Raw genomic sequence first — 23205 nt, 5'->3', positions numbered from 1 at the left:
CTCATGCTCTCTCTCAAATAAATAAATACAAATCTTAAAAAAAATATATAAGAGAAAACATTACACTTAGGTAAAAATTAGTGAGTGAAGAAGAACAGATAAAGAAGAAATGATGTCTTCTTTGTTTCCCTTTGATTCTTCAGTTCCTGGGATTCTTTGAAGGTCTACATCTGTATATCAGCTTCACTTTTGTTTAACAGACGTGTTGCTTAATGGTGGCCAACAACGTGGAGATATCAGGAAGCCTAGTGTTTCAGATGACGATGCATATGACAGATACAGATTTGCATCACTGTGAAGGATTCTTGCTGAGAAGCCTTACATCCTTAGTAACAGATGCCAGGGTACATATTAACCTAGCACCGAGCCTGCCTCCACATGCTCTATTTGAATGAAGTCACTAGAATTAGCCTGAAGATCTTCTGTTTTTAATTTTGGTGTCTATGATTCATCTTTCCTTTTTGTTACAAATGAGAATTTCATGTGAAAATAACTAATTGCCATGCCTTTTGCTGATGACAGGACCAGGGTATCTGTGCAACTTGTTCCCAATATGTGATGGTTAAAAGAAGAAACACAGAAAGAGCAGAAGCTCCATTTACCTCCAATGTAGGAAAAACCATCTATCAAAGTTGATGCTTTCTAGGCTCTTCGATATTTTTTTTTTATTTAGAAATGGGGGCGCCTGGGTGGCTCAGTCGATGAAGGGTCTGCCTTCACCTCAGGTCCTGGGATCGAGGTCCAGGGTTCAGGGTCCTGGGATCAAGCCCCATATCGGGCTTCCTGCTCCGATATGGGGAGTCTCCTTGTTCCTCTCCCTCTGATCCTCCCTCCACTCATGCTCTCTCTCTCTTTCTCAAATAAATAAATAAAATCTTAAAAAAAAAAGTTCCATTTTAAAGGTCAGGCAACAGAGGACATATAGATATGATTTCTTCATTTGTCTATTTACATGTTTAAATATATATTGTGTGCCTACAATGCCATGATCTTTTTACAGCTAGATAATATTTTTCATATAAATTATATATAATTATTTCCATATATTTGCTTATTCTTTACGTCCCAATTTTTACTTATGAAAATTTCAACATCAGAAGACACAACTATATAATAAGTTTTAGCAGTTGATTTCTCTGTAAATGTATGTTTTCTGTGGTTGATAATGTACATGAACTTTTATTTATGTAGGAGACAGGTGCTTGCCCATAGTGATGTAACCATGTATTGTTTAAGCAATAACAAGTTGTTTTCATATATATTCTGCAATACTATATAAGATACGATAGGAGATAGAAAGCCAATTGACAGCGCTGTGTCAGATGTCATTTGTTTCCCTGGGACCCATTAGCTCTTCAGATTTTAGTAAATATAACTTTTCTCTGATTTTATGACTTATGTTCTTAAAGGCTAGGCAAGTATAGCTTATTTTAAGATGTATCCAGTAAATGGCTCTAGAATATTTTTAAATGATAAAATATAGTAATTTCTTCTTTCCAATTATTTTATACTGGTCCTTCCTTTTAAGTCATGCAGGTGTTATTACTGTAATCCAAATCCTTATTATTGCTCACTTAAATTTCATCAACAGCCTTATGGCACTGGGTCCCTATCATCCGACCCAACTTATAGATCCATCCAGCATAAGATGCCCACTAGGCAGTTCTGAGAAACTGCCAAAATAGTCATTCTCAACATTACTTTCATTATGACTTTGCCTTACTCAACAACCAGCATTCCTTCTTTATTACCTACTGCATAATATCCGGACTCTTTTGTATGATTTTCAAGCCATTATAACCCAACCCAAAATATAGGACTTGACATTACACCACACCATTGGGGCTGTATCAGACTCCTTGTTCTCTTCATGTTCCACACTCACATATGCTTCTGGAATTCTCTCCTGGGTTTCCTCCATAAAGTGGTCTTCCTTTTCTCCCTCAGACACACACATCCAGACTCTACAGACATTTTGTGGACCTACCATCTTTCTCATGAAGCACACTTACAAACCAACATTTATTGTTCCTTCAAGTTCTCCAAACATCTCTTTATAGTCAGAACCTTGATAATAAACTGTTCTTTTAGATGTGATGGTTTTCTTTCTCTTATTAAACTATAAATAAAGATATAGTGCAGACACTTTATGACATTATTCTTTTGTAAAGTTGATATATATATATATCTTTGATAAAGACCTGTCTTCATCATGATGCTAAATTATATACTTGGTCATCGATTAATTGATAATTAAATGACTCAAGATTTCTGGTATCAGTATTTCATGGTTCAAAACCACTTGACTCTATCTTTAGAAAATATTTACTTACAAATTCTACCCCTCTACCCCTACTTGGCTACCTCCCTCCTACCCTGTCATGTTCCCCCTTCCCTCTCCCACTCTATTCCTGGGTTGGGCGTTGAAGGGCCAAAGTGGGGGTGGTAGGGTCTGGAAGTTTGGGGAGTGGAGGCCCCTGCACAGAGAAAAAAAATCTGGTAAGATTTTCAACTCTTTCACCAAAAATCTAAAATAAAATATTAACTTACCTAGTCATATCTATTTTCTACTTTTAGTTAAATAGTTAATACCTTTAGGGTTTATTGTTGTTATCACTGGTTTTCTTTTTCCACTCTTATTTTTCTCAGTAGTGAGGTAAAAATCTATACAGCTATGTGGAAATAACTAGGTAATAATTTATCTAGTATGCAAACTTTGTTTCTATATAGCTAATAAATTTTACTTACATAAAAATACAATTCAGGGTATTTAAACTACATTTTACTTTATAGAATATTAGCTATGATTATTTTTACTCAGTAATTTCATTTTCCTGAAATAGATGAGATGCCAAAACTCGTGTCATTAAAGAATTGGTTACACAGACCTTTCCACCATGTTGGTCTGAGGGACCTGCAAATCCATCTCTTTCTTAGAGGACGTGTTCGTTTCATTTAATTTAGTCTGGTCATCTCACATAGGGTGGGCACAGAAACGTATGTTGCTTCAGGAGAAAGTGTCTTTTTGCCTTGGACCTACTCATTTCCCTCAGTGAGATGAAAAATAGCAGGCAGACATTTTATTTATACCTGAGACCCTAAAGTGATGGTGAATCAAGCTTGAAGACTCAGCTTACTTCGTGCCCTAGGTTGTCCCTAGAATAAGATCTGCTACTAGGACATACGGTTTGCTCTTCAAAATCTTTCCATTATGGGAAAAAAAGACCTACTTCTTTATTTCTTCATAGACATATATAGGTAATTTAAAAATAGGAATGTATTCCTCAGTGTTTTTTGTGTAACTTCATATACATAGTATTTTAGGTAGAAATACCATCATTAGGTTATTATAAAATAAGTCTTAGTTGTTGCATAAAACATTTCTGATGTTATTGCAATTTACTTTTTTTAAAAGGTTTTATTTATTCATTTGAGAGAGAGAGCATGAGCAGGGTGGGAGAGGCAGAGGGAGAGGGAGAAGTAGACTCCCTGCTCAGCTGGAAGCCCAACGCGGGGCTGCATCCCAGCACCCCGGGATCATGACCTGAGCCGAAGGCAGATGCTTCACCGACTGACCTACCCAGGTGCCCCTCAATTTATATTTTTAGAAAGAAAGCATTAACAGTGGTTCTGTAACTCTTTTCTACCTCTGCTTTGATCCTGACCAATCTCCTTATAAATATTGACTATGGATTTACTAGCTAGAAGGTAAATGGGGATCCTGCAAGTGTTGTTATGTATTGATTCTGAGCATGGAATGCTTCTAGCAGGATACACTTCTGCAAGATTTTCAATTGTAAATAATCCTGTCATCTCTGGATCTCTGAGGGGCAGCTGCATGAAGAATTATTAGTTATATGACCATTCCATCCATAGAGGCCTAGCAATGGGTAAAATTTGAGAGACTCTAAAGCCTATTCAACTCATCCTTCAGGAGAGCAAAACACATGCTGGGAAAAGAGGATTTGAGAAGCTGTGTCTGATGGGTGTGCCGTTCCTGGGTATTTACATGGCTTATGCAGCTCCTCCTGTTTTGTATCGTTTCTGACCCATTTGTAAAGCTTGGATTTTATGGGATCCTATTTGCTACTTTGGACTTCTGTGATCATGCAGTTTGTATAATGTTTTACATTTTTAAAATTAAATCTTTATAAGCGTTCTGTGATGTAAATAGCACACGTGTTCTTAGCTATGATTTAGAAAGGAACTTATGCTAGGGTGATTATAGTAGCAGTGGGAAATCCAGAGCAGTAGCAACTATTTATTTAGCTCTTGGTGTGTATCAGTGTGCTAAGCCCTTCATTAATTCACTTATGTCACAATTACTCAGCATAGAGGACTAAGCTTCAAGATCGTTGTCTTTCATGGACACCATCTAAGCCCTTGAGAGGTCTGCTAGAAATACGTTCTCATAGTCATATAATTGGTAAAATTTGCCCAAGTAAGATCCTTTCACTATGATCTGTTAAGAATATTATCTTTCCGGGGCGCCTGGGTGGCTCAGTCGTTAAGCGTCTGCCTTCAGCTCAGGTCATGATCCCAGGGTCCTGGGATCGAGCCCCGCATCAGGCTCCCTGCTCCGCGGGGAAGCCTGCTTCTCCCTCTCCCACTCCCCCTGCTTGTGTTCCCTCTCTCGCTGTCTCTCTCTCTGCCAAATAAATAAATAAAATCTTTAAAAAAAAAAAAAAAGAATATTATCTTTCCACTCCAACTTCTCTTTGGCATTTTTTTCTTGTGTTGGGTGGCGTGGAAAGAGGCAGCAATGAGGAATTCCAATTAAGGACTCATTTATTCAGGATTTATAGGCTAGGTTTACATGGTGAGGTATAATTATGTGGCTTATAGTTCATATTTATGTAAACTTATTGCCAGTAATCCTAGTGTAGGAACGGCTTTATGGAATAATCCTATCACCCACGGTGTTATAACATAGAAAGTAGGAAGACAGAGTTTGTATCACGGCATGCATCTGTCTTACAGTGCCCAGAGCCTGAAATCTTTGGTAGTGGAAAGAAAACAAGGTATAAAATGTACAGAAATCAGAAGCTAGCCTGTGAAAAATTCTCACAAATTTATAGTACATATATGAAATAAATGTATAGAGCTTTTCCTAAATTTAAAATAACCCAAAATTTTTAAAATACTTACCAATAACAAGAAGTGAAATTAAAAGAAACAGCTCTAAGCGATTATGTTTCTTATCAACATAATGTTGATAAGAACATGTTAGAAAAACTTATTCTTTCTACTAGAAATTAAATTATAAAATTCTCATATGAAGAGGCACTCAGAGATTGAAGCCAAAAATAAACAAACACATAGAATAAAAGTATTACAAACGTACTTCAGAGAATTAATGAAAACATTGATTTTTTTCCCAATTGTCTGATACTTTTGATATGGGTCCGTTTTTTATAATTAATAATTTGTTGTAAGACCTTCATTCATTTAAAATTATAAATTCTGTAATTTTTTTGTATTTGTAATTTTGTATTTTTTTTTTTTTTAAGAGTAAAGCCAAATTTTGTGTGCATCAGGCCCAGGATCCACCCATGCCAGGATCCATCCAGGATCAACATTATTCTCCAGAGTTTATACATGCTTGGGCCAAGACTGGAATGTCATATAATATGCTTTTTCTTTTCCACTGAGCTTCTTTTTGTTCAGATTAAATCAGGTATAAGGGAGAGAAAAGAATCCAAAGCAATAAAGAAGACCATATCCATATGTGCAAGGAATAAAAAAGGATAGGCAGTTCAGTTATTTATTCATTAATTCTATTGAGTGCCAAATTTGAGACTGTTTTGTTTAAATGGGCAAATAATACAGCTTCCCCAGGGCAGGTCAATATGCAAAATATTCTCTCTTATTGCTATATATTCATTAAATTGGCTGATGTATGGAATTTCTCTTGATAAAAAATATTACTTTATGTATAATTTAGAGACTATGTAAAAGTTCTGGAAATATTTCTAGTGCTGAAATTGTGAACATATGTTTGAGACTTTGCAAAATGTTTAATTATGAAAAATATCTTTCTGAAATTTTAAGTATAGCCTACCTTAATTTTGTAAATAGAGTATTACCATGTGGTGTTTTTATTTTAGACATGTGGAGAATTTAAACAACTTATCTCTGAAGGAAAATATTCTTTTTCCAAAAGTATAAACGATTCTAATCTGGATGGTCAAGAAACAGAATCAAAAGCCTTTTCTGCAATAGAGAGTAATTTGGAACCTATTTAAGAAAGAGAATGACCAATCCAGGTAGACAAGACTTGAGTTTATTTATACGATTCATATCGCCCTTCTTGAAAGGACATTTACAAACTTGATTTCAAAAATAAAAGAACTTCTGAATGACAAGTGTTCACGTTTTAATTCCAGTATTACAGGTATGGTCTTTTGTGATAAATTATCAGTTGAAAATGTTCCAGTGAAATCTGGTATCAATTAATTTAACACTTCATATAAGAAATAAAACATTTATTTTCAAGTCTTACATATATTACTTAAAATAGATACAAAGTTCAATTTGTAACTTTAAAATTTTACTGCTATAGCAAGCTACCTGGAAGAAAATACCTTAGTGGAAAAAAAAATGTTTTGATTGCTTTAATAAGTATGACTTTTAAAACAAGCACTGTTAGTAACAATCCACCCATATGCTGTTTAAGAATTAGGCAAGTCAAATAATGTATGATATTATTTTGAAAGAAAAGAAATAGTATTTTTTGGGCAGGTGCAGGTAAAATAATATTTGAAGATTATTATAATAAGCAACTTGGAATCAAATTCAAGAAGTTGGTCGATTAAAAATTATAACATTGAACAAATTCATAAATAATTGCTTAGTTCCCATCTTTTAATATTAATCTGCATGACTGAAGCACACTGAAAACAATGAGATGAGATAAGGTAGTAAAAAAATTGTACATCTGATTGTTTGCTTGATGGAGACATCCGTTTGTTAAATAGATTCTCATACACATTTTCCTGTCCAAAAAATATAAACTTGCTTATTTTCCATATATACAAGGATCCTGGGAAATCCTGGACTCTGAAAAGAAAAAGGCTGAGGTATAGCATTGAATAAAGCATCAAAATGCATGATATTTTTGGCTGAAATTCAGCAAAGTTACTGTCAGTAGAGGAGAGTTGATCCAAGTGTGCTTCCGAGAGTCTTCTAGGTTTTTGCCCCTCTGAGAAATTTGTTGGCGACATCAAATAATTGAACTCTTCAACATCAATATATACAAAGGCATTTTATTATTAATCAAAGAGAGGGAATTAGAGTCATCAGAAATTCAACTTTATTTTTTCATAATACATATATTTATTGCCATCATAGTTCTGTAATTGTCATAAAATTAGAGTCAGATGGAATTTAGAGACACGTGCAAGTTTTGGAAATGGACACATAGATAACAGTATAGAACTGTACATAAAATAATTACAATTTATTAAACACACTGTTTTAGCACATCCTTGATGGATGGGAATGAGCACCATATCTTTTATGAATATATATTGTTCTCTCTTCTTTTTTCTACAGCACCAAAGAAATCCAAATAGGAAAAGGAGAGATGAAAATTGGGAATCAAGAATAAGGCCTGTTTCCATCTCAGCCACACTATCTTGTATTTTTATGATTTTCGAAGCTTTTGTCATGTAAAGATTCTGCCCCTGCAAGGGCATCGGTATTTCTAATCAGTACATATATATGTAGCAAGTTGTTTTCTATATACCATCCTTATTCAAAAACTTGCATGTGGCATAAAATGGGTTGGTGGCACCAAGGTATTTTTTTCTGTTGATTTCATATATTCTTTGTCCTAATCTTAGCCAAGGAAACAAACAGGACCAACTTCAAATCCAAACTTCTGATTCTGATCACCAAAGTCATTGATCATTACATCAACGATAGGTACTTGATCAATTTTCGGTGTATTGATTTCAATCACAGTTTTTTCATAGCCTTTTCTGGACTGTAAAATTGAACAGAAATACAAAGTTACACAATCATTTCATAGTTTTAACATATATGTTATTTTTTTCTTAAGCCTCTGAGTGGAGGTGAGGAGGTAAGAAAGAAGAGAGTAAGAAACAAATTTGCCATTATCTACGTGCAATTTACTCTTGTTGTCATCACTGATGTCATATGTAGTTTTAAATTTTGAATGCTTAATATTTAGCTGTTATTACCCAACTATAATATTTGGATACATTGCACAGTTGAAGAGAATCTTATTGAATTGATAAATACAGTTTAATATGAAAACTGACGCTAAAATTGGGTCGGGCTCCTTCATAATAATATATTCTTACCATTGTAATCATACTATATAAATATTCACGGTTTCTTAAGATACAGTATAGAAATTATAGTGCACAAGGTCAAAAGTCAAAGCATTTCTGCTGCTATATATTAATTTTGTGAATGATTATCAGTACATAACTATTGGGAAATCCAAACACTTGCTACTTTTAATATGTCTTATTTTCTCTTCTTTGATCTGTGGGTACCCTACTCACTTCTTGAAGGCATGGGCCTATTTCTTTGTAACTGAGTTCTTCAGTCATCAGCTACAACAATGACTTTTTTTAGTGTGCTCTCTGGGTCATTTTCTTAAATAGAATTCCCATTTTTGTGAAAAGGATAGTTCCAGAGGATAGAAATAACAAAAAATGATAATAACTGCCTAAACTTGTATAATACAGAACCGACAGACAAGCTCCTTACAAACAAAACACAAGGGTAAGACTTCTCTATGGTATAAATGGTATAATGCTGATTCCTTTATCTGTCATTTTAGAATCATGGATGAAGGAGACAAATGAAATAAAGTTTTTGATTTATTTTTTTCATTTCAAGAATAACTAGCTACAATAGTATTCCAGTATCAGGAATAAGTCCATAGAAATAGCATGTGATCTAAGATTACCTTCCATTACGGCTTTTAGAATATGTGTCTATATGTATGTTTCAGAGTGCGTGTGTGTGTGTGTGTGTGTGTGTGTGTGCATGAGTGTGTGTGTGTGCCTGTGTGTGAATATCAGTGGCTTCTAAGATATTGTATTTTAGTGCCAGTGTTAAGCATCAGATCTTAATAACAGTTTCCACGAGAGCAACCTGGCTTAGGGCCAGACTGAGGTGGTCACCCACTGCCTCTCATCCTGAGAAAGAAGGCAAAAGCCAGGATACTTACTGCGCAGCCATCATACAGTGCTTTGATGTAAGGGTTGTTGTCATAGGACATCTCCTCATCATTTGATCCCAGGAACCGAAGTGCCTTGTCGTAACTTCCCGCTGACACATCGTACCAGGCGGCTGACTGATGACAGGTGTAGGTGAAATTTTGCCGGGCGGAGGCAGTCAGCAGTTTCAGGAATGTCATTTGCACCATATTAATGGAATTTCCTTCAACATCTAAATAGGAAAGCTGGGAATAAAAGAATAAAAAAGACACGTAAAGATTCTTTTACTCTTTCATGTTATAAAAGGATAAAAATCACTGTTGACAGTGAACTGTGATCCCAGAAGCACGTGGATGAATCCATAGGCACATTTTCACTTAGGGAAAGAAAGTGGGCACGGAGGGTCAGAAGACCCAGAGACAGGATTTTATGAAATCGCTATTGTACGCCCACCCGAGTTACTGTAAGCACTACTTATCTTTGAAAAAAATCACTTTATTTCTATGCTTCATTGTCCTACCCATTAAAAATTTCCAAAAAAGTGCTTTTGTTTCCAAGAGATCTTTCATTTTATTTGTGTATCTTTTTAAATTAATGATTTAAATAAATTTAAATTATAGATTATGAAGTATCTTTCATTATATTTCTGTATCTTTTTAAATAGTGAAACAGGGGCGCCTGGGTGGTTCAGTCGTTAAACATCTGCCTTTGGCTCAGGTGATGATCCCAGGATCCTGGGATGGAGCCCCACATAGGATTCCCTGCTAGGCAGGAAGCCTGCTTCTCCCTCTCCCACTCCCCCTGCTTGTATTCCCTCTCGATGTCAAATAAATAAATCAAATCTTTAAAAAAAAAGTAGTGAAGCAATGGGTACTGAGGAATCTTGGTGCAATGCAAAGGTTACCTATTTAATTTTTTTCTTAGAGAGAGTGCACGTGAGTGGGGAGAGGAGCAGAGGGGGGAGGGGAGGGAGGGAGAAATAATCTCCAGCAGACTCCCACCTCTGCTGAGCACAGAGTACAAGGTAGCTAGATCTCTGGACCCTGAGATCTTGACCTGAGCTGAAAGGAAGAGTCCTCATTTAACCGACTGAGCCACCCAGGCACCCCTTAATGTTTTTTTTTAATCTCACCTACTTTAAAAAATTTCATAGTATATCCACTTGGCCCAAAATTTTAAACATGTTCCTGCAGTTTTTATTTTGGGGCCATAGTTTTCTAAGGTGTTTGGTCTTCTATTTACTGCACAGACCTGCCTGTTTGTTCATTCTTAGATGATGTACTTACTCACCACTGTGTCACCAAACATAATGCCCCAGGTGACACAAGTGAATATTTGTTGAGTCAGTAAATACTTATTTTGTGAAAAGTTTTCAATTAGCAATAATCGCGCCTTGGATAAACCTCATTGGCTATGATACTGCCACTGTGCAAAGCTAGTAAATACTTATTTTGTATTTAGAGCAGGAAGATAATTGAAAATTACTAAAACTCTTTATTAAATTCATAAATTGTTTTATTGGGTATAATTGTAATACTGGGGTCAGCTGAAACATATAAACCTAGATTTTTTTAAAAACGGAGTAGGAAATTTACCTAGACTATAGATTTAGCTGATGTAGAGGCAGTTATCTATGACTTTCTTCCTTATTGTTGAATTTACTTAATCCTTACTGATTAATAGCTTAGATAGTGAGGAACCTTGTTTGGTTGAAGAAAAAAAGGCCACTTGGGAAATGCACACGAAGGAAAACAAACCAAAACAACAAAAAATAATACCACACACACCGTTCTGTGTATGTATTTTTAACTTCTACACTGGTAAGATGTCCCATGGATATTTAATGTAACTTGAAGACTGCACTGAAGAATTACGTGAACTGGAGAACTTCACTAAAATTGTTCATTAATTTGTGTAGGTTCCCATAGGATGATAACTATAAAACAGCCATCGTTGGAAAATAATAGCTTTTTAAAGAACATTAAAAATTGAATAATTACCTGGATAAGTGAGAAACTTTCATTTAAAATACATTCTTATTAATATTTTAAACACACACGTATTTTTAAACAGCTTTTATAATATAAATTTAGTTTTGGCACCAATCTTAAAATACCTATAACAAATTATTAATAGTGAACTGGTCATTGTATGAAAATATCTAAGTGAACTTGTGCTCTAATCCAAATAAAAGGTCAGGTCAGTCAGTTCACTTTATATCTACATGTAGTAATCAGAAAAAACATTTCACATTCCAAAAGTTTTTATTGAAATAGAGAACAAAAAATAATTTATGTATCCTCTATACCTGACATTTCTAACAATCTATTTTTAAGATGTCTATCAGGTACTTAGTGGAATGCATACTTTATCTGATCACATTATTTTGGTAAGTTCAGCATATTTCCATGTATTTTGATACAAAACATTTAGACTTTTCTAAAATACCACAGTGGTCTAAGAGATATAGATGGAGCAAGCCAGAGAACACGTGGAATCCGGGATAGTATAATTTAGACTTTCCCAGTCAGGGTCTAGAGATATATAATTTGAGCTTCATTTATGAAGTGTAAGACAAACCATTTCATGTTGAGGTAATAACATACCAGTTTTCCTCTCTTAAATTCACTAAACCAGCTTCCTGGTTTCTCCTTTGGCCATGATGATATTCTTACCTGTTGCAAAGGAACAGGAAAATTAGAAAGTAGGTAAAAGTTAGGAGCAGTATTGTTTACGTACATATCAGTAATTTTCAGTAAGACTAAGATGCCAAAGAAGTTTTAAAACAGTCTATCCTGAACTACAGAAAATGAGATAAAGAGAAAAATTTGAGAGAGATCCTGTGAATTCCCACTTAGCGAAGACTGAGTCATTTTCTTCCTGTTTTCTTTAATTGCTCAAAAAGAAGGGCGGGTCGAGGAGAATAACCTGCCGATGGCATAATAAGAGCTATAGGGGACACTGGTGGGACTCTTAGGCAAAACTCCTTGCAAAAGAACCCCTCATAATACCAGTTGGAATCAGCCATCAAGGCAAGTACCATCAGTATTCCATAGTGAAGGGAAGCATCCTGAAGGCAGTCAGCCAGTAACTAAGGGTGCCATGCTATGGAAAAGTCATTGGCAGGAAGCAAGCCTAATCATCTGCTGGGAAGAATGTTTAGAATTTTTAATAGATCTGCATTTATCGTTTTGCTTTGTAAACATCAGCAAAATATAAGGGTATCTAAGGCTTCACTGTAGGGAATTTGAGTTATCAGTGTAAGGGGAGGCATTTTCCATGTGCCCTCATTTGTTTGGGGCTACAGGAATTTTATTACGCTTCGCCACTGGCCACGTTTGATGGGAAACAGAAGTTGCTTTGTCTCCTGCCGCTACTGCCCACCCTTTTCTCACAAACTTAACTTCTCTGCTAAAGAGACTAGCCACACCTAAAGGACTTTAGCTGCCTTAAGGACTTTCTGTGCCTCTGTATGCCCACACCATTTACTAAGAAGGATGTGATTTATTAAAAGATTACAAACAAAGGCAACATTTATCACCAGAAACTGGAGAATATAATTATGCTAGTGAGAAATCTTTCCCTCTATTAGTCATTTGTCTTTATAGCTTTAAAGATAGAACTCAAATATATTGATACTGCTGGGTGAAAATCAAGAAATGTTTTTGAAGAGACTAAACATTTAAAAAGCACGCAAAGGCACTGATGCTCTTATTTTATGTAAAAGATTATAAATTGTGTATTTTGAACGTATACAGCTGCGAGTTCTATCATGTGGTAATTGGAATGAAGAATACTATACATGCACTAAAATTTGAGAATCAGCTGTGCTGTGTCATGGAAAAGCCATAGAATTTTAGAGCACAAGCAGGTGCATAAAGAATACATCTGTGTAAAAGATAAAGGAGAGAAGTATTTGTTAACTCTGTGCATCACGTTGGTGTCTTATTCATGTTTATGCAAATGAAATGCTCTAATTACCCTGTAAGAAAAGCAGATAAATGAAAATATGACAGTATAATTTTCCTGTTTAGTTCAATATTGCAAAAACATGGCAAGAACTGTCAACAGTCACCACCAAAACAGATTGGTACTTACTCCCTCAGACTTTTTGTCTGGATAAATGCAAGTCTCACCACCAGATGTGAAATTACAGTAAACTTTGAAGGAATCTCCTGAGCATCCTTGGTTAGGATCAATCCAATATTCACCTAGAAGTAGGAAAAAATATGTCATATACAAATACATTTATATAAAAATGGATTGCATTAAATATCAAATTTTATTGGAAAGAGAAATAAAGAAAAATTAATACTGATGGATCTTTTCCTACAAGAATCACTTTTATGCTTTTGGTCATATTGGGGTTTGCATTTGACTAGTTAAAGAGTGACCCTTTGTCTTGTCTGCGTCAAAGCTTTGCCCATACACTCTGCCCAGAACACTCTGGTTCCTAGCATGTCTGTTACTTTTAGGTTTCAGCTTAAATGTCACCTCCTCAAATATTAACATTCAATTTATCCATTGTAATAAGTTGCATGTATATTGGAATCAGATAAACTTAACCCTAAATCTCATACGTATTATTTACTACTTAAATCGTCTGAGTATAATAATCACTATATTTTCCTTGGTTTATTCATCTGTAACAATGGAGGTGATAGTATCTACTTAGCCTCAGGGATCATACTTTTGCATTACTTTATAGCATCAACTTCTTGTAGTAAATGTACTCATATCTTAAAAAGAAGGTCTATTTTATATATTTAAATGTAGTTTGCTATTAATGTCATTATCTAAATGGTGCAGAACAAATTTTGTCATGTGAATGACTGTGACCATTAATTTCGTGCTAGATGAGTAACGATGGTAAGTAGTGGAAATAACAAAATTATTTTAAAATAATTGACAATATGGTTTTTGTTGCTAACAGCTATTGAGAGACAGCATTGATTTATATGTGATGATACTTTGCTTCCCTCCTACCATTTTCTATGCTGCCACTTCATTTTAAATATTAGTTTGAATTATGTGAATCTACTGATTATTAAATTTTAACATTCTGAAATCTCTAACTGCTTAACTTAGTACTGGGACTCTTAAAAATCCAATACGAGGGGTGCCTGGGTGGCTCAGTCGTTAAGCGTCTGCCCTGGGCTCAGGTCATGATCCCAGGGTCCTGGGATTGAGCACCGCATCGGGCTCCCTTTCAGCGGGAAGCCTGCTTCTCCCACTCCCACTCCCCCTGCTTGTGTTCCCTCTCTCGCTGTCTCTCTCTCTCTGTCAAATCAATAAATAAAATCTTAAAAAAAAAAAATCCAATACCAAGGGCACCTGGGTGGCTCAGTCAGTTAAGTGTCTGCCTTCAGCTCAGGTCATGATCCCAGGGTCCTGGGGAGCCTGCTTCTCCCTCTCCCTCTGCCTGATGCTCTACCTACTTGTGATCTCTCTCTCTCTCTCTTAAAAATAAATAAAATCTTAAAAAATTCCAATACCAATCTGCTTTATCTTTTACTGCCACTGTATATAAACAGGGAAAGTACTCTAATAGTCAATTAGCTTCTACTGTATGTCAGATCACTTGAAATATTTATTTAACAAAAACATTTACATTTTTTCTGATTGCACCATTTATAGATTCACATCTGGAACCAATTGAAATCCTCAGAAAAAAAAATACATAAAATAAAGTTGAAAATCATCCAGGATTTTACCAACCAGGATAACCACTCTTAATGGTATATATTATGGTTTTTAGAAATTCTGTGGTATTTTTTATCTTGATTTATTCAGTTAATATTGTCATTAATTTTCTTCAAATAACATAATAATAACTTAATTACTAAGACACCTTTGTTCAATAAATTCACTATACTATGGATACCATGTACAATTTATCTCTAATTTATTCATCTCCTATTTTTACTATCAGATCCCTAAATCAAGTCACCACAATTTCTTGCCTAGATTAATCCAACAGCTCCTTAACCAGCTTCCTTTGATTCTACTTTGCTTTCTTCCAAATCACTTAAGTCATTTTTCACTTTGCTCACTATCGTTCAGCCACAGAGACCTTTCGGTTCCTTGAAGACACCAAGATCTTGTCTTCTTCAAAGCTTTCAAGAGACCCATATCCTCTGCCCAGAATACCCTTTTGATTCTTTGCATGATTGGCTACCTCTTGAAAGGTTTCAGTTTAAATGTCATCTCCTTAAATATTAACGTCCTATTTATCCAAAATTGAATCATCTCTTACTTATATAAATACTCATTTTTTCCACAGTATCTGTCATAATATGTTATTATTAATACTTAACGATTTTTCTGTCTCCATATTTTGAGAATAGTAGCTCAAGGGCACTATTCCTTCTGCGCATCTATGAATCTCTGTCTGAAGAACAGTGCCTGGCACTGCTAAATTAATTAATTAATATTTAATTACAATTAATTAACACATTGAAGAATTAATAATGCTAGTTATTATATGGAAACCATAGGGAACTGTAGCCCACGGTGAACTTTCCATTTCCAAAATATACAAAAATTTTCCTTGACTGCTCGGGTTCTAATTAATCATATGTTGTTTTAAACTCGGTACATGTTGTAATCCTTCACATTTGAATTTCAATAATGTATGATTATCTTAGCTAGACCGGAAGTCTGAATCATTCTTATAAATCACTGCATCACTACCGAACTAAACATATTTTTTTCAAATACACATATTATAAATTTGAAGACCTTGGATATCAGTCTGTATGGAACCCTTAATAGCTACCTGTGTTTTAGTTTTAACAGGCTATGCTTGATTAAGATAAGATGATTTTATGACATTCTTCCTTTATGGTGGTGGCTGTTTCTGAATCACATTGAACTTTTCTCTCTGTACTGAGTTATTTAGGTCTCAGTTATAGCATTCTTACATAATTGACAGAGCAAAATAATATTGTCCCAATGGTAAAAAGAGTGACAAAATATTTCCACATCAAGTGGGAGATTTAAGATCACATAAAGATCTGCCCCTTGTTAGTTTAGTAATTATGTGAGTTTATTAACTAACTCAGGATACTTGAAACTGTTGCCTTCTCAGGATGGATATGTAAACGTTTATGTTAAATGGTAGATATATTAAATTATCCTGACTATTATTACAAATAAATTGTTCACAGTTCTGATTATTTGTGGATCAATGACATAAAGTTTTGCCCCAAGATATCCGAATTCTTAAATATTCTGTTCACCAAATCATTGCTAAACTGATAGGTCAAATATGATTCAGTTGTGCTATTACTCATGTTAACTTTACTCATATCAATGTAAAATAAGTTAGGTTATAGGACATAAATAATTATATACTAATGTGCACATGCGTGCACACACAAAACCCTTTCTATGATAGTACAGGGAAAATGCATTTATGTTATCTATAATCATCCAAAAATGATCTTGTCATAATTTAATGAAACCTTATGTAACAGGCAAGGATTCTCCGAAGAGATCTTGAATTGCACAGTGTAAATGACCTTTTCTGTCTACAAGATTGGAATGAATAATCATTTGCTTTAGTTTTATTTAGGTTCTATATTAAACATTTAACTAGAATTAATGAGCTGACAATGCACCGTCATAACTGAGAGGTTCAGTACATTTGCTGTGTCATGTATTATTAACATACCATCTGGGAAGTCAGGATGGCTGAGTTGCAGGTCTTTGCAAGTTCGGGCTGGGTTAGTCTGAGTACCCATTGGAAATTTCATATGTTCGATGTCTTGTTTCAGGGAATTGAGGGAACCAAATATTTCCTCCATTCCATCCGAGTAATCAAGAATATTATCACCTGCATCTGCTTGCATGTTTTCAGCATGTCTTCTTGTTTTTTTGGGTGATAAGATTGGTAAAGGCTGAATGACTTCACCAGGTGGACCCTGTGAAAGAGATAATGTGCATGTAATTGCTTCTGAAGCTAAAATATTCTGCATAATTATTACTGGTTATGTCGTTGTTATAAGAATTTACAGTTGGTTTAGCTTTCCAATGTTTTTCCTAGTTTTCTCTAATTGCTACTATATACACATATACATATATAAATATCGATGTGTAAACTCTAAGTTCTTTTAAAAAGAATCTAGTAGGGATACCGAGGTAGACACACAAATCAGATGATTTCTGGACCTTTTTCTACATAAGTAATGTAGCACAGATTTGTGTGGACATATGTGCATTACCTTCTTATTTATTAATTAGTCCTCATTTATGTGTCCTATCTCTGCAACTAGATTTTAGTCTCTGAAGATTAAAACACCATTTTAGGGTTCTTATGCTACTTAATGAGTTGTCTATTGTGCTTGATAATAATTTATATTATGAAACACTAAACTTTGAAAAATACACATTAACTTATTTCAAATATAGCTTAAAACTGCATAAATTAAAAAGCTTAAAAAATGCAGCCAGACTTGAATTTGCATATGTGGCAAGAGTAGAACCATACCAAATAGTTAAATCCATGTTGGTATGGATCGTGTCCCACAAAAACTCATATGTAGAAGTCCTAAGCGCCCGTACCTTAGAATAAGACCTCATTTTGAAATGGGGTTGCTGTAGATATAATTAGTTAAGTAAATATAAGGGCATTGGGGTGGATCCTGTTCCAATATGACTGGTATCCTTATAAAAAGAGGAAATTTGGGTGCAAAGACACACATAGACAGAAGATGATAGGAAAAGATAGGAGAACACAGCCATCTAGGAGCCAAGGAGAGGGCCATGGAACAGACCTTCAGCTCCACAGTTCTCAGAAGGAACCGATGCTCCCCATAGTGTGATCTAGGACTTGTGGCCTCTAGAACTGTTAGATAATACATTTCTATTATTTAAGCCACCTTGTTTGTGGTGCCTGTTAAGGCAGCCCTAGCAAAGCGGATCTAACACTTAGTAGTTATGTGAAGCCTGGAAGATGTCAGCATTAACAAATGTTACAAATCATTATTGCTTTTATGGTGATCATTATATATAGTAGGAAAACAAATGCCAAGTATCTAAACTTTCGTCTTTATTCCTAGTGTGGTCAGACATGTATGTATCTTTGTGGCATACAATCAACTGCTTTCATAAAAACGTGACATAAAAAAGTATATAATTTTCTTGAAAAACAAAAACAAGACTATCATAATACATAGTTAATGGATCCTTATATTCAATTAAAAGAAAAATCTTGGCATGGGGACCTGATTATGTAACTAATATAGTGCTATTTCCTAGAAAAATCAGCACTTTGACAGAATGTCTTTTTTTTTTTTTTTTCCATTCTTCTTACAAATTCAGAGAAATCACTGGCAGTCTCAGGATGCTAAATGTCAGCATATCAGTCTTGTTATTCTGCACTTACCGGAGGCCCAGGAGGCCCTGGAAGACCACTGTCACCCTTCTGGCCGGCAGGTCCCTGTTTAAAAAAAAAAGGAACAAGATGAATGGGGAACAAGGCATTTGACTGGACTTCCCTGAAAAATGAAAATCCAAAGGCAAAAGTACTTACAGCAGAGCCTTTGGTACCCTTTGGTCCTTGAGGGCCCTAGAAAAAAGGCAAAGGCAAAAGTGCAGATAAAAATCTGGAGAATTCATGACTCCTTGGTATATTTATAAGTTTATTTTATAAAATTCTTTTGTCTTGCACTTACTGGTAAGCCTGGAGGACCAGGTGGACCTATGGGACCAGCAGGACCTGGAATTCCCTGTAGAGAGAATCATCCAAATTAGAGTTTTCCTCAGCTATTTTATGCCATGTTTTGCAGAACAAAACACACTGCAAACTTTTGATTATGCAAAATATGTACGAATAACCTAAAACTTTCCATTGTGAATCTAAGAAATAATTTTAACAAGATAATCTGTATTTTTTTTCCCATTTGCTTTAATGTCTGTATCTTTATAGATATAAAGCAGCCTTCAGAATAATGATTTGTATGTTTTGGGGATTCGATAAATTTTTGTGTAATTAACTATTGAACTGTAATTTTTATGATTTCTAGCTTGTCATATTTTTAATTTATTACTTTAAGGTTAAGTAAATTTCTTTTTGAAAACATCATTGACTTAAAGAGATTAAAGATGGTCTAAATCACCTCCTTGGTCATGTTTAATGGAATGTGCTCAGGTGTGTGTGTGGGTATGTGTGTGTGTGTGTGTGTGTGTGTATGACTGGAAAGGAGTAGGAGAATAATTTATATCTTTACTCACTCCATCCCCCTTTGCTCCTGGAGATCCTTGAGTTCCAGGGAGTCCTCTGTCACCCTTTTCACCTTGTTCTCCTGGAGGACCAATCAGGCCGATTAAACCAGGATGTCCCTTTAGAAGGCAGAGAAAAGAAATTTAACAATATGTAAATTACAACCATCTATTAAATTATGGTCATAAAATAACTGCACACTAAATTTATGAAACATAAAAGTAAAAAAAAATAGATAAAAACTTTAACCCTTTCTGAAGGATATGTAGTATTAAGAACCTGCTTTTCTCTTACCTAACAGGATCATTTACTGCTTACATTAAGTGAGACTTTTATTGGTGGGAAGGATTATTGGGGAACGAAATGTGTTCTAAAAATACCATCTTCGGTGTTTCATTTACTTAAAATGAATTCCCTCAACTAAGAGAACAATAATGGCCGTATGTAATATTGATGAAATAAACAACTGAAAAGTCATTATTTTAATAAGCATCATATTTTATATGAAATGATTTCTACTCTTCAGAGACTCTGTAGTCTTTAAGAGACATTTGGAGATTTAAAAATAATCCAAAAAACATTAATGGTATTCTAAAAAGGCTTATTTTCTTTAATTATTTGTTGCAACTCAGCATACATTCTGGAAGATCAAATTACTATTTCAAAGGTATTCTAGTTTAAATTTTTTATTTTCATGTTTAAAAACATAAAAATGGGCATTTTGTTATTCCATCTGTTTATTTTCTGAAGGGTTATTTTAGTATAACCATATGCTTTCTCCATATGGTTCCTACAAGGGGACATTGAAAAAATATAACACTGAATTCTGATATATTTTTCACTATGACTTTGTATATTTTCTCTTCTCTAAATTCATCTGGGAAGCAGAGGATTGACAGATTTTTTCCTTGGTTAGAAGGACAAAGATATTCTTTGAAATTTCCTTGTGAGTGATTCAATCTGCAAAATTATTGTCTCTGCTATTAGAATGTCAAAATTGTAATAACATGTGCTTTTATTCTCACCTTCTCGCCCTTGGAGCCGGGTTCACCTTTGAGGCCAGGTAAGCCAGGAGGTCCCTAAATAATGAGAAATAATAAACATACATAGAGTAGGTATGAGTTAGAGAATCATACTACTATCCACAGGGCAAATTTGGTTTGGGTAATATGACAGAGTTTGAAAATAATTAATAATGATTAGTGCTTATTTTTCAGGATTCAAAATAATTTTGCTTGTTTAAAACTCCATGGCTTAATATTTAACTATAATTATAAAGCATAATATTGATAAGTTTGACCACAGAAATATGAAATTAGAAATAAGACATGGTTTATATGGTCTTTAAACTGAAAAAGAAGGATACATTTTTAAATACACTAATTTTAGAAGAAGGGATTTCCAAATCATGTATCAACTCAATCAGATATTTCGGTGCTAAGCTCCGAATATTGTAATACATTACAATATTTCATGTAAAACTAAAAAAACCTCAATAAATTTTTGACAGTCAACTGACCTTTGATAACCACTTTTCCTAAGCAAACTCCCAAGACAGTATTTTTAACTGTAATTCCTGAAGAATCTTTTATCTAAATGATTTGTAAATTTAATAATAGAACAATTAGCTTTTTCATGTAAACATCTCTATTTTACCAATTTAACTTTTTCTTATGGTCCAAGGACAAGATATTTATCCATTTATGCTAAATTATATTTTTGTGAAAATCGTGGCATGACTTCAACAACTAACTCTTAGTTCTGACCCCTACCCATGGAATCATTCATATTGACGACTTTGAAACAAACGTTTTTATAGAATAGTGTATTCCATAGTGAAGGCAATACAAAATACGACCCTTGTTCTGAAATTAATGACAAATGAAACTATGCAGGCAAGAACTTCTGTCAGAAGAAATATAACTGACACTAAAAGAATGTAAGGGTGTGATTGATGAAATCAGAGCCAATATAAGGCTACAAAGTGTTGGTCACTACTACCTGAAATAGTAAGGCAGCCGGAAGAACAAAGCAAAAGATTTCTACAGTTTCTCTATGAGTTTGAATTATTTATATTGAATTGAATTTTAGAATTATAGCTTCAGTGACGATTTTTAACATGGCACTTAGAAAACAAATTGTTTTAACTTTTACCAAACTATACCATGAGTGTTCACTATTGTATCTTCTTCAAGGCTACCACGAGCAATTTTTTTCCTCTCTACCCAGACACTTAGAATCTTCCATGTGAAAGAGCACATTAAGTCCCAGTCCATCATTTCTGTGAATTTAAACTATTAAGAGCCATGGATCTGATCCAAGGAGCATGATGTAATATAAAAAGTATGGGCTCAGAATAGGATAGACTTGGGATAGAAGCCAGCCTCTCTTATTAGCAATTTAAATTAGCTAACCAAAAAGAGCTTCAGTTTTCTCATCTATAAATTGAGGATTATAATTCCTGTCTCGTGAGATTGAGTAGATGAGCCTTTTGCACTCCTTAATTTCTCACATCTACACCTTAAACTGAATTCCTGATCATCAGGGGAAAGTAAGAATAGGGTTCGTACAATTAGTACTGTGTAACAATAGTATTTTGGACTAGTATTATATGTACTTATATTTGTTTTAATTCATGAATGAATTTGAAATTCTCTAAGTATATTGATATAAAAGTGGACAATTTCCCTACATCATTCTATTAACAATAGATACAAATTATTTTCATAGAAAATATGTGTACTTTTAAATGTGAATGTGCCTAATAATATTCTTTTTATTTTTAAAGATTTTATTTATTTATTTGACAGCGAGAGAGAGAACACAAGTAGGGGGAGCAGCAGAAAGAGAGGGAGAATCAGGCTCCCCACTGAGCAAGGATCCTGGACCCTGGGCTCAATCCCAGGACTCTGGGATCATGACCTGAGCTGAAGGCAGATGCTTAACCCACTGAACCATCTAGGCACCCCTAATAATATTCTTTTAATAAGGAGAAAATTATTAATTGTCAGACATAAATTTATATTAATTCAGTTTAGACTTTCCTTTGTATAAAAATAATCATGCCACTTTGTTAAATCTCTGACAGACAAAACGTAGATGACAAAGAAACTACCAAAGTTACTTCCAAGTACCTTCTAAGGCTGGGTTTAAAAACCAGATTTTCATCTTGTTTACTAACACCCTATCATAGTGGATCTCAAAGTGTCGTCCTCAGACCATCAGCGTTAGCATCATCTGTGAACTTTTTATTAGAAAAGCAAATTCTTAGGCCTCATTCAGACCAACTGAATCTGAAATTCTGGAGTTAAGAGACCAGGGATCTGTTTCATAGGTTTGATACTCAGTATGCTTTGAGAGACACGGCTCTGTGCCATTAGGTCCCAAATCAGGTTAAATCAATATGCAAATCCGAACAGCATAAAGGAACTCATTTATGTTAAAATAAAAGCATTACCCATTTAGTTCTACTAGTTTAATACTTTTTAAATTAAGGGAATATATTTTGCATCTACTCTTTTCTGATTTTATCAGAAATGCATGATGAATCATTAGGAAAATAATGTTGCCCAATAGCACATTTTATTATTTTTTTAAAGTAGTTTTTTTTTTAAGATTTTATTTATTTTTTTGAAAGAGAGAAAATGAGAGAGAGAGCACATGAGAGGGGGGAGAGTCAGAGGGAGAAGCAGACTCCCTGCTGAGCAGGGAGCCTGATGTGGACTCCATCCTGGGACTCCAGAATCATGACCTGAGCCGAAGGCAGTCGCTTAACCAACTGAG

The 23205-nt window shown here is 34.6% G+C and overlaps 1 protein-coding gene and 1 pseudogene across 2 annotated transcripts in view; both read right to left on the bottom strand.

The window, feature by feature from the left end:
• Positions 1 to 6261: 6261 nt before the first annotated feature.
• The window catches only part of COL11A1 (collagen type XI alpha 1 chain), a 202299-nt gene continuing 185355 nt past the window's right edge, over positions 6262 to 23205 (bottom strand). For both annotated transcript variants that reach the window (XM_078072675.1, XM_078072676.1), the window contains 10 exons: positions 20448 to 20501; positions 19434 to 19541; positions 18875 to 18928; positions 18733 to 18768; positions 18586 to 18639; positions 16873 to 17122; positions 13296 to 13408; positions 11804 to 11872; positions 9209 to 9442; positions 6262 to 7987 (listed from right to left, as the gene is read on the bottom strand). In XM_078072675.1, coding sequence (XP_077928801.1) covers positions 7841 to 7987; positions 9209 to 9442; positions 11804 to 11872; positions 13296 to 13408; positions 16873 to 17122; positions 18586 to 18639; positions 18733 to 18768; positions 18875 to 18928; positions 19434 to 19541; positions 20448 to 20501 — 1119 coding nt within the window. In that variant the 3' untranslated portion in view covers positions 6262 to 7840. The remainder of the gene's footprint in view (positions 7988 to 9208; positions 9443 to 11803; positions 11873 to 13295; positions 13409 to 16872; positions 17123 to 18585; positions 18640 to 18732; positions 18769 to 18874; positions 18929 to 19433; positions 19542 to 20447; positions 20502 to 23205) is intronic.
• LOC118529538 (U4 spliceosomal RNA) lies at positions 10504 to 10634 on the bottom strand (annotated as a pseudogene).

Source organism: Halichoerus grypus, chromosome 5 (assembly GCF_964656455.1).
Source record: "Halichoerus grypus chromosome 5, mHalGry1.hap1.1, whole genome shotgun sequence".
NCBI classification, from domain to species: Eukaryota; Metazoa; Chordata; class Mammalia; order Carnivora; family Phocidae; genus Halichoerus; species Halichoerus grypus.
This window is presented reverse-complemented; position numbering and strand designations above follow the sequence as displayed.